The sequence below is a fragment of the Temnothorax americanus genome, unplaced genomic scaffold (genome assembly GCF_048541705.1).
Source record: "Temnothorax americanus isolate GAGA-0224 unplaced genomic scaffold, ASM4854170v1 Scaffold92, whole genome shotgun sequence".
In the NCBI taxonomy this organism is placed as follows: domain Eukaryota; kingdom Metazoa; phylum Arthropoda; class Insecta; order Hymenoptera; family Formicidae; genus Temnothorax; species Temnothorax americanus.
In genome coordinates this window covers 225,947-238,498 of record NW_027509815.1, presented here as the reverse complement: position 1 = coordinate 238,498, position 12,552 = coordinate 225,947, and the positions used below count along the sequence as shown (strand labels likewise).

General features: G+C 40.0%; 2 protein-coding genes across 4 annotated transcripts in view; both read right to left on the bottom strand.

Annotated features, from left to right (window-relative positions):
* Positions 1 to 12,552, bottom strand: part of LOC143908348 (uncharacterized) — a 256,163-nt gene that overhangs the window by 242,001 nt on the left and 1,610 nt on the right. For 2 of the 3 annotated variants that reach the window (XR_013260108.1, XM_077425979.1), the window contains exon 3: positions 11,905 to 12,473. The exons of the other annotated variant lie outside the window; for it this stretch is intronic. Coding sequence is in view for 1 of the 2 variants with exons in the window: in XM_077425979.1 (XP_077282105.1) it covers positions 12,126 to 12,473 (348 nt within the window). In the remaining variant the exon portion in view is untranslated. Of the gene's footprint in view, positions 1 to 11,904; positions 12,474 to 12,552 lie in introns of those variants that run through there. 3 annotated transcript variants of the gene reach the window in all.
* LOC143908342 (uncharacterized) lies at positions 2,577 to 7,352 on the bottom strand. Its single transcript, XM_077425964.1, has 2 exons — positions 7,010 to 7,352; positions 2,577 to 6,925 (listed from the first exon to the last, which is right to left on the bottom strand). Exons 1-2 carry the CDS (start codon positions 7,308 to 7,310, stop codon positions 3,759 to 3,761), a joined length of 3,468 nt encoding a protein of 1,155 aa, XP_077282090.1. The 5' UTR covers positions 7,311 to 7,352; the 3' UTR covers positions 2,577 to 3,758.

The window sequence follows — 12,552 nt, the reverse complement described above, 5'->3', positions numbered from 1 at the left end:
GACGTCAAATTGAGTAAAGAACCTTATCCATTCATTCTCAGAAATTTGGCCACTCTGTGGAGGCTTATAACAAGATACAATAAAAAGATTCATATCAAAGAAAAAAATCTCAATCGCACAGGCTTCTACTTTACCCGCACAGTCCTCCACCACGGAAACCTCTCTGTATTTCAAAGAGTGGTTGACCAGAATAGCCACCCCTCCTCCTCTGCCTGTAACTCTATCTCGTCTAACCGTATCAAATCCTCTCAGCATGAAACTAAACTGCGGTTTAACCCACGTCTCCGAGATCGCAGCGCAGTCGAACAATGTACTCTGCTTTTCCAATTCCTGAAAACGCTGTAAAACAAATGTGCATTCCAATGTACAAGTCTAAATTTATCCATTTCAATCGAAATAAAAAGAACAAATATAAGTGAAAGAAATAGTAAGAGTACCTCCTCAAGGTAGATATAGACAGATCACTTTACAAAATATTAAGATGCGCTCAGGGATGTAACGCAAAGAAAAAGATATAAATCAAAGTATATAAAATTTATATATAATATAAAAAGAGCGCTAAAGAAAAGAAAATAAAACTTAGCACTATTCCTTGGTGGTTCCCTCGTGAAGTTTTAAGGTATTCTCCAGCCTATTCAGCAAGACATCCACCTGCTTCATGGCAGACGCCCTTTCCATAATTTCCAGAAGCCTGGATGAGATTTCCGGAGCACAATGCATAAGACTTGCAGCAAACGACCTTCCTCTAGGACTAGACTGAAGACTAGCTGGAATGTTTGACATCTGGATCCCTCCCTTCAAAGGAAGTGGAGGAAAATTCTTCGAAGAAAAAACTGATGGTCGCCGATCATCGACGAACGGACAGCCCTTTTCTCTCTTCTGTACCAGAGTCCTTGCCTCCATAAAGGGCAAGTTGTCAACAGCCATAACCTTTGAGATCTCGAGATTCTTCAAATATTTGGAACATTTCCTGTCATTTGTAGCATGCTCCTCCTCGCAGTTTATACACTTCTTTGGCTTAGTGCAGGGAGCCTCTTTAGAACTTGTGTGATTCTCGCTTCCACATTGCAGACATCTAGGATTTTTTTCACAAAATTTTGACAAATGTCCATAAAGGCCGCAGTTAAAGCACAGCCGTACCGACCTTTGAAATGGTGACGTGTGAATTATTGTCTTGAAGATTTTGATGTGATCCGGAAGATCCTCTCCCATCTGCTGAATGCAGACCGCTTGCGAGTCCGACCATATACCAGTAGTACGATCCCTTCTTTTTAGTCTAAAGAGATCCAGAATCAGAATGTCTTGATTCTCATCCTTAATTGTATTTTTTAAATCGGTCAACGAGAAATCAAGGGGAATACTTCTAATCACAAATTGTCGAGTTAACTTATATTTTGGGATATAAGTTAAAAATCCAGCTTCTTTAATGTATTTATTCTTGAGAGCTGCATTAGCCGCAGCTTTTGACGGGAATGTAACTTTCCATGTATTAAACGAGAAAGGCGTAACACTCTCATATTTCACGTTTGCTCTGACATAAGTTTCTTTGCCATTGTAAGAATAAAGGTGCGTCTTTTGGGCTAGTCCTTTGCCGTAGGCATACGAAAAAAAACAATGAAAGGAGCTTTTGTATAAGCACCATATATAGTTGGAATTTTACTTGCACCAGGCTTATTGCTCTGATTACTGTTTGGCAAGTTAGAATCCCTCTTATTATCTATCTTCATTTTTTATTGTACCGGTGTAGCCTGAGATTGTTTTCCTGTTTTCCTCGGGGAAGAACCGGATGTAATAGGGTTGCCCTGCCTCTTCTTATTGTTGTTTTTAACACTCGAGATGGATTCGGTAGCCTCCTCATCTTCGGTGGAAGAAATGGGTAGGTGAAGCTTTCTCGTTTCCTCAACAATATCCATGACATTCTCTGTTAAAGCCTGATTACTTTTCTCCGACTGCGACAAAAATGCTTGGAAATCGTCTCTCAATTCTTCATAATTAGGCGACACGGGGGACGGGGGATCGTCCTCTGCCGACATGTCGGCTAAGAGTGAGGTTAGCCGCCCCACTCACAAAGGAAAGATTTCTCACACGCAGTAAACAGGAAAATCCCCGGAAAAGATGACTCCCGGAAAAAAGCGGATGCGCCTGTACACGCAGAGCGCACAAAATAGATCCAATAATAATCCACTATTCGAGCACACGCAACAAATATAATGCGAGCGAAAACTCGTCACCGTGCGCACGCCACGGTGGCGGAACCGAAAGTCCAATTAATAAGATACATTCGCAATCGGGAATTTGATACTTGAAGCTGTTTAACTTATAAAGTTACTAGTGATTAAAAATAAATAACATTATAATAATGTTACTAAGTAATAACTTTTAGCGTTTTCTATTCTAATTCGCGCAAAATTAGTGTTGCCATAAATAAGAAAATATTTTATAATTTTTTCAATATTTTTTTATTTAATTGACAATTATATAAAAATACTTTACAATATACTATTTTATAATTTGTTCTATATATATATATACATATATATACACAAATATTAAACAAATTATAAAATATTGTTATGTGTTGACAATCTGGTTGGTGTTGTGCGAATGAGATTAAGAATGTCAGGAATGATGAAGAAGCGTAAAGAGCAAAAAAGTTTAACACAAAGAATTTAGGAACAGCATAAACATAGATCACAAGAATGAATGGTGCGTAGATCAAAGATGTTTAATATGAAAGACGTAGAAAAATCAGGAACGTAGAACGCAGGATGAATGGCGCGCAGATCAATGATGTTTATCGCGCAGGACGCAGGAAAAATCAGAATCGTAGATCGCAAGGATGAATGGCGCGCAGAAAAATCAGGACTGAGTTAAATCTGTAAATAACAAATCCAAATAATTTAAAAGTCTCAAAAAAGGTGTATCAATTCGTCATTCGGCGTATTCGGTGTATCAACGTAATTCAGCATTATGATAAACTCAAAGCGATGTATCAAAAACATCATTCGAAATCTCTTTACAGTTTCGAACTATTCGTCATCAGCGGTGTATCAAAAAACATTCATTCGAAATCTCCTTACAGTCTCGAACTGTTCGTCATCACGTAAGAGGTCTGAATCTTACATCGCAGTCTCGAACTGCTCGATCACCTTTAAAGGTGTACGCAAGAACATTCGTTGTCCTTCACCATAATATAAAGCTGATCGCAAAAAGCTACGCGGTAATCACGCAACATCGTGTTGCCCGTCATGACCTCGAACGTATGAATCCGCGGTTAACTCAATCGTAGTAAAGCTTACTCTTACCTTTAAACTTCTATCTACCTTCTTACGTATAAAGACGACGAATTCGAATAATCCGCTATGACTCCATCATTCGAGCAATCCGCTATGACTCCATCGAATCTCCTTTCGAAACTCCCTTCGAAATGTCTCCGTCAAATCTCCTTTCTCCGTCGAATATCCTTTCTGTACGTCTCCGTCGAATCTCGCACTCCACTCTTTCGAACTCGCACTCTTTCGAACTCGCACTCTTTCGAACTCACACTTTTTCGACTTTATCCCTTTTATCTTTCGTTACGATATTTTCTTTTTCAAAATAGTTCGCGATATCGGAGAGAGAAGTAAGCAGACAGACAGAAAAAAACAACAACACGAGAAATTCATCGTTGCTAAAATCGATTCTCTGAAGCCGCGTTCGTTGATCGTCACGCTTTCCTCGATCGCGCTCGCGACGTCCAAACCGACGTTAAAGCGGCGTTAATTTCGAAACATTTCCGCCCGCCTTCGACGACAGAGTTGGCGAACACTTTCGTCTGGATTGAATGGCAGAACACAAAGCTTGGCAATGGGTCGTTTAAAACTTGAAGAGGCTGTGCGAAGGGTTACTACTCTTGTTAATCCGTCAGGTCCTGGATGAAGTTTCGTGACTCTGCCTAAAGGCCACTTGGATGGCGGGTAACGTTCGTCGGTCATGAGAACTAAAGATCCCTCTTTTATATCATTAGAAGGATGATACCACTTTGATACAGCCAGATATCTTTGGAGACATTCCACTGACCATCGTTTCCAAAAACAGTCAATCTTCTTTCTTAACAGCTGCCATCTATTAAGACGAGTCTCAGATTCAGACGATAATTCCGGTTCTGGAATAGTCGTGAGTGATTCCCCTATCAGGAAGTGTCCCGGGGTCAAGGCAGTGTAGTCGCTAGGATCGTCTGACAGAGGGCAAAGTGGACGAGAATTCAATACTGCTTCGATTTGAATTATCACAGTGTTCAATTCTTCATAAGTTAACAAAGTATCTCCGATCACTCGAGTTAGATGAAATTTCGTTGATTTTACAGCTGCCTCCCACTTTCCTCCAAAGTGAGGAGCTGATGGCGGATTGAAGATCCATTTAGTACCGTCCTTTGCTAGAATAGAAGCGAGTTCACGCAATTCCTTAGATGCTATACTAAAACGTTGTCGTAAAGCAATATCAGCGCCAACAAAATTTTTTCCACAGTCGCTTTGAAGGGTAGCGCAGATGCCTCGACGAGCAGTGAAGCGTTTGTATGCCGCAATAAATGCTTCAGTCGAATAATCGGTTACTATTTCGATATGTATGGCTGAAGTAGCTTGACACACAAAAATCGCAAGGTAACCTTTATAGTTTCGAGCCGCCCGCCCTCTCCAAGTTTTGAGTATGATGGGACCAGCATAATCTAACCCAGAATGTAGAAACGGTCTTGCTTGAGTAACTCGAGACATTGGAAGTTGACCCATAAGTTGCTGAGCTCGGATTCCACGATATCGAGCACAACGAATACATTTGAGAATGAAGGAGCGAATAGGAGCCCTGCCTCCAATGATCCAATATGTTTGACGGATAAAGCTCAATGTAACTTGCGTTCCCCCGTGAAGTGTGCGGCTATGAGCGTCGTCAATAATGAGTGTGGTGAGAGGGGATGTTCTTGGAAGGATGATGGGATGTTTTGATTCCATGGAAAGATCAGCGTAATGTAATCGTCCTCCAACACGTATGAGTTCATCTCGATCCAGGAATGGGGTTAGTTTAGCCATAGGATGAGATCGTGGAAAAGTGTCTCCTTTAGAAATAATCAGTAAATCATTAGCGAACCAAGAATGTTGCACTTGTTTACACCAAAAATTTCGGCTTTGATGTATCTCTTCCGGTGTCAGCGGCCAAAAAAGAGAAGTTTGCGGCTTTTTCCTTAGACGAGACAGAACACGACGACAGAGAGCTGTGATTCTAAACAAGAATGATAAGGAGGAATATCTATCAAGCAGTGACCAATAAGGTTTCGGGGATGACACGGTAAGTGAGACCATTCCAGGTCGCTCTTCGGGATCGGTCTCTGGCGAAAGTTTACTAACAGCTTTTGGCCACAAGGAAGATGGTTCGGATAACCAACTGGGACCGTTCCACCAGAGATTGTGATTAATGAGTTGTTCTGGAGTTAGTCCGCGGGAAGCGCAGTCTGCTGGGTTCTGTTTTCCTGGTATGAAGTGCCACGATCCTTGGGGTAGCATCTCTTGAATAGCAGTAACTCTGTTCCGCACAAAATCTTTCCATCGCGATGGATGTGTGGTAATCCAGTAAAGAGTGACAGACGAATCAGTCCAAAGATGTACAGGTACATCAGATAGATCCAACACTTTCTGAATATGTGTCATCAATTTCGATAATAGGAGAGCGGCTGAAAGCTCTAACCGCGGAATTGAAAGTAATTTAAGTGGAGCGACTCTAGTTTTTGCACTCACTAAGCGCACTAAATATTCATCATTGCCTTGTGAGACCCGAACGAACACCGCAGCAGCCATTGCCATAGAAGAAGCGTCTGAGAATCCATGAAGTTCTACTATACGTTTGGACGATCCAAGTCCTAACCATCTCGGAATAGAAAGCTTTTGAAGTGTGGTCAACTGAAGACGAAATGAGATCCAACGATCGTGTAACTCCGAAGGAACAGAATCATCCCATCCACTCTTGAGTAACCAAAGTTCCTGTAAAATTATCTTGCTCCGGATCATCACTGGAGAAATAAAACCTAGAGGGTCGTACATTTGAGCGATTTCAGAAAGTATCGTTCGCTTGGTAACTCGATCACGTTGCGATGATTTATCAGAAAAAAGGAAGGTGTCAGTCTCTGGATTCCAAATGAGCCCGAGAATTTTCACAAGGGATGGCTCAAATTCAACTGGAGAAGAAGATTCAGAAGAAGATTCGTTGCTACTGTCCGAAACTGGAGGCAATATTTCTTGATTGTTACTCTTCCATTTTTGCAAGGGAAAGCCGCCCGCCATACAAAGCTGTGTAACTTGGTGCACTATCTCTTTGGCCTCAGAGATTGTGTCGGCACCTCCAAAAGTGTCATCGATGTAGCGGCCTTTCTTGAGAGCTGGAACAGCTTTAGGAAAACGCGCACCTTCATCCTCAATAAGTTGTAGTACCGTTCGGAGTGCGAGAAAAGGGGCACATGTGAGCCCGAAAGTGACAGTGGTGAGTCGATGAGGAGCAGGCTGACCTTCTGAATTGAACCAAAGAATGGATTGTAACGCCCAATCATCTGGGTGTACGGCAATTTGTCGGAACATCTTGACGATGTCCGTAGAAAAGATAAATCGATGTGTGCGAATCCAAAGTAGCACGTCGGAAATATCCGTCTGAAGTTTTGCACCTGAGTGGAGAATTTCATTAAGAGAAACTCCGGAGCTAGTACGACAGGAACCGTTGAATACCACCCGTAGTTTGGTGGTAAGTCTGTCCTCACGAATGACGCCATGATGTGGAAAATAAAAAGCAGGTGTACTATCTTCAGAGATGGGAGCTGCGACCATATGACCGAGTGTCAGATAATCTTTTAAAGATTCTTCATATCTCTGCTTATATAGTGGGTCTGAAGAGAAACGTCTTTTCAAGCCTAAAAAATATCTGAGTGCAATATTTCGAGAGCTTCCCAAGGAAGAAAGGGGTGACTTCAATGGGAGACGAACGATATATCGACCTTTTTGATCTCGTGAGTGTGTATTCACGAAATGTTGTTCACATGCCAATTCATCTGGCGTAAGGTTTGATCCAGGTAAGGAGATAGTTTCTTCTTGTTTCCAAAATCTGGTGAGTGACTCTTGAAGTTCATCATCAGTCGAGCAGTGTAGGATGCGCCCCTTTGCAGGAGATCCGCCAGTGTCGATGGAACCAGATAAAATCCATCCAAAGATGGTCTGTTGAGCGAGGGGTTCGTTACCGCTTCCTCGTTTTATTCCTTCCAGGATGATAGACCCATAATAATCCGCTCCAATGATCATATCCACAGGACCGGAGATTGCAAACTCTGGATCTGCTAAAGAGAGTCCTTTGGTATGATTCCAGGATCGATTGTTGGTATAAAATGAAGGAATCTTGATAGTCAAAGTAGTTAAGATAAAGGCTTTAATAATACATTCTGAAAAAGAATTGTGAATGGACTGTAGCCTAACGGTAACTAAGCCTCTAGTTTTCCCTGAATAGGTTCCGCCTATGCCGAGAAGAGGGATTGAAGCGGCACAACGTTTTAAGCGTAAACGTTGAGTAAGATCCTCTGTTATGAAGGATAATTCCGAGCCTTGATCGATAAGAATGCGTACAGTATATTGCACATTATTCAAACCAATAGCGATGGCTCGACAAGTAGCAAGAAGTGTCGTATTCCGTTGTAGAGAGGGTAGATCTCGAGGTCGACCTAACATTGCTAGTCATTCCGCATTGGATGTAGAAGAATCTTCAATCGTGGACTCCGGCTCCTTCTCGTTAATTTGAGAGAGAGCAACTGCTTTTCCACCCTGCACTTCCTTTACCGGGGTGAATTGAAGTATGATGTTGTTTTCCGCACTTCAGGCAACGTCTGGTACTTCGACAATTTCGTAGAGCGTGGCCTCCCAAACAATTGAAACATCTACGTTTTTGAGCAACAATATCGTATCGTTGATTACTGGTTTTAGATTGGAAAGTTGGACAGCCAGACAAATTGTGAGATGCATCACATAATGGACAACAAGGATAATTAGTGTTTGAATCAGAGGAGCCTACATGAACGGCGTTTCCGAAACGCGTCGAAGAACTGTGTCGATTTGAGTGTTCTTTGCTGCTGACTGCATTTGGATATTCCAAAGCCAAATTTTGCATCGCTTGAGTTCTTCCGATTACGAAATCCTCGAATTGTTTAAACGTCGGGAAAGTTGAAGTCGATCCAAGTTTTACCTCCCAAGTCTCTCGAGAATCCGCGTCGAGCAGCTTTACTAATAAATGAACTAGAATCGGATCCCAGTAGTCTACGAAGCATCCCAAGGCTCTCAATGCTCCGATTGATTCAGTAGCAGAAGCGAGAAGAGAACTGAGTCCAGAAGCTGCCTTTGTCTTCAAAGGTTTAAGATTGGTGAGACTATCTAAATGCGCGGAAATGAGAAACCGTTTATTTTCATAGCGTGTTACCAATGTATCCCACGCTATTTCAAAACTGTCACCAGACATCGGCAGATTGGTGACAAATTTTAAGGCTTCTCCTGACAGGGACGTCTTTAAATAGTGCATCTTCTCTACCTCTGGTATTTCTGTGTCATTTCGAATAATGGATGTGAATAAGTCGTGGAAAGACCTCCATTCTTGAAGTTTTCCAGAGAATTGCGGCAAGACGATTTTCGGCAAAGATTGATGTCGTCTGTACGATCGAGACGGCTCACCGGAATTTGATGTCGGACGACATGATCTAGACGGCTCACGAGAATTTGATGCCGCCGATGGCGTGGAAGAATGAGAGCTTTCCAATTCATCTCGATGAGAGCGAAGTTTTGACTTAGCCAAAATATAAAACTTTTGACAACGTTCAAAAATTTTATCTGTGATGTATCGGTGATCTTTTAGCCGTCTATCTCCCGAGCGGCATAAATCCACATGTTCCTCTCGAAAGTGTTGCCAGTTTTCGTCGAGTAATTCCAATCGAGCGTTAATAAGTTGAAGAGATGCCTCATCATGATCATCTTCCGTCGCTGTCTGCTGAATTAATTTGTATCGACTGCGTTGCAGCGAAATCCTTGTATCAATACTTGACATAATGTTAAGCACAACAATATCCGGCTCGAAGAACCAAAAAATGTTATGTGTTGACAATCTGGTTGGTGTTGTGCGAATGAGATTAAGAATGTCAGGAATGATGAAGAAGCGTAAAGAGCAAAAAAGTTTAACACAAAGAATTTAGGAACAGCATAAACATAGATCACAAGAATGAATGGTGCGTAGATCAAAGATGTTTAATATGAAAGACGTAGAAAAATCAGGAACGTAGAACGCAGGATGAATGGCGCGCAGATCAATGATGTTTATCGCGCAGGACGCAGGAAAAATCAGAATCGTAGATCGCAAGGATGAATGGCGCGCAGAAAAATCAGGACTGAGTTAAATCTGTAAATAACAAATCCAAATAATTTAAAAGTCTCAAAAAAGGTGTATCAATTCGTCATTCGGCGTATTCGGTGTATCAACGTAATTCAGCATTATGATAAACTCAAAGCGATGTATCAAAAACATCATTCGAAATCTCTTTACAGTTTCGAACTATTCGTCATCAGCGGTGTATCAAAAAACATTCATTCGAAATCTCCTTACAGTCTCGAACTGTTCGTCATCACGTAAGAGGTCTGAATCTTACATCGCAGTCTCGAACTGCTCGATCACCTTTAAAGGTGTACGCAAGAACATTCGTTGTCCTTCACCATAATATAAAGCTGATCGCAAAAAGCTACGCGGTAATCACGCAACATCGTGTTGCCCGTCATGACCTCGAACGTATGAATCCGCGGTTAACTCAATCGTAGTAAAGCTTACTCTTACCTTTAAACTTCTATCTACCTTCTTACGTATAAAGACGACGAATTCGAATAATCCGCTATGACTCCATCATTCGAGCAATCCGCTATGACTCCATCGAATCTCCTTTCGAAACTCCCTTCGAAATGTCTCCGTCGAATCTCCTTTCTCCGTCGAATATCCTTTCTGTACGTCTCCGTCGAATCTCGCACTCCACTCTTTCGAACTCGCACTCTTTCGAACTCGCACTCTTTCGAACTCACACTTTTTCGACTTTATCCCTTTTATCTTTCGTTACGATATTTTCTTTTTCAAAATAGTTCGCGATATCGGAGAGAGAAGTAAGCAGACAGACAGAAAAAAACAACAACACGAGAAATTCATCGTTGCTAAAATCGATTCTCTGAAGCCGCGTTCGTTGATCGTCACGCTTTCCTCGATCGCGCTCGCGACGTCCAAACCGACGTTAAAGCGGCGTTAATTTCGAAACAAATATTAATAAAAAGATACAAATATTGAAAAAATTATAAAATATTTTCTTATTTATGGCAACTCATATGCTAATTTCTGTTTTATCTTTCATACACGTTTAGCTATTACTATCTCGTCGATGATAAAAGATTTGTACATTTCTGATGATAAAACAGTGATTATATAAGGTAAAACTCTTCTTTCGGAATAGTCGAATAGCCAAAATAGTCGATAATGTCAGTATTCTTCAATTACCACCGGGCCCCCGGGCAGTCACAAAAATTTACCCAGGGTTGTCGGTCTTTAATAGTATCTCGTCGGTGGTATAAGTTAACAGTTCGACCAATTTAGCAAATCGCAACGCAAATAGATAATAGAACTACGCATGGTGTAAGTAGACTGGTGAAGCATTCCCGATGCTGCGCACTCGTTCAGTTTTTGAACCAATCAACGCGCGACCTTTTTTGCGTCTGTTGTGCGGAAAATATTGTGTATTCAACTTTTGCGACTTTAACACAACACATACGCAGTAAGTAGTAAATATAATTAATGTTGAGAGGCATTTATATTGGTTGATATTTGCTAAATAACCTAAGTAGCAAAAAAATATTTTCCAACGTTTTTAAAAACATTTTCAGTAATAAAAAAAAATATATAAAAAACGTTTAAATTAATGTAACAGATTTTTTTTTCTTATTAAAAAAGTATTTACTTTATTGATTTTTTCATTATTCACTGGTGATTTAAATTCTTATTTTTGCTGTATTTATTCATTGTAAAAAAAACGTTTTTTAACATTAAAATAATGTTTTTAATATTAAATAAACGTTTGTTAACATTAAAAAATGTTTCTTTTACATTAAATGAATGTTTTATTAATACAAATTAATAAACAGCTATATACGAATCAGGCGCTGCGTAAGTAAAGAAATTAATAGTTACAGAAGTAACGAATATTACAATATATATATAATATACATATACATCTATTCCAACTTGATAAACTGCGCGCCGATTATTTGTAGGACTTGAAACACAGCTATCGTTGGAACATTAATAGCCTTCCCTCCCCGGAATTAAATTGACGCGAATTAATTATTTTAGAAAATTAAATAATTTATTGCGAAAAATATTACCTCAGACGCCCTTCACGGAATGAGGGAGGTTCCAGGTTCGAATCCTGGCCACGGTCTTACATACAGGTCTGGAAACTCCACTGGAGGGGGTAGGTCGCTTATTGAAGCAACTTGTAATTCGCTTTGCCGCCACGAGAGGCACTGCGGGAAGGTAATGCCACTTGGTGTGAGACACTACCGTGTCTCTTGACTACTCATTAATATTGCATTTTTATAATACAAACTTTCAATTTAGGAAATGTAAAATGTAAAATAATTTATGTATTAATAATCTATAATGTTATAATATATTAATATATTAATAATTTATAATATAATGATATATTAATGTATTTTAAATGTAAAATATGACATTTGCAAAATGATAGTCTTGTTTTGCAAGTGAGAGTAAGTAACGGCAATTGATTCTTTAATAAAATTGATTTCCTGTTTTTCAAATACTGTGGAAACTGCATAAAGAAAAATATACTTATTTTATTATTTTAAAGCAGTAAAAAAGTACTTTTATATAAAAAATGCTTTATTGGTTTGTCAATTTCAGTGTGCGGATCAAACGTTGGAGTCTTCATTATTGTATCAGCTTCTTCCATTGCTGTAAGCGGTTGTCCATCTTCCGAAATAGGCAGTTAAATACATGAGACAACTGTATACAAAAACGAAATATAAAATATATAATTAAATGACTATATATATACTCATTATATTTGCTTTAGCCATGTAACACATATCTTGTACGTGAGGGGTGTCTATAATAGATGTGCTCGAGATGTTGACTTGCCTTGGAGTATTCAGACTTTTACTTGATACATCAGCTGAATCCTTTTCTGTATGATGGTTACTGACTTCTATCGGAACGGGAGACTTAACAGGCGTAGCCTTATCACAATGTACAGAGTTGATAACAGAGCCCACTAAATGTGAAGACGATTCGCCCAACGGGTCAACGGCTTCATTGTTTGTGGCATCGTGTAACAATTTTGTTGGTACAGCAAGCTTACTAAGCTGCGGATACTTATATGGGGCCTGTAATATGAAAGAAAATGTAATATATATTATTTGCGCTTTCACATATTAGTCATTGTTTCCGAATTTATGTTTACTC

Excerpts from the sequence above, each read along its gene's own strand:
- LOC143908342 (XM_077425964.1), bottom strand. The coding sequence starts at position 7,310 with ATGATCATTGGAGCGGATTATTATGGGTCTATCATCCTGGAAGGAATA. Across the intron at positions 6,926-7,009 it reads ACACTCACGAGATCAAAAAG|GCTTGAAAAGACGTTTCTCT; the intron begins GTCGATATATCG and ends GATATTTTTTAG.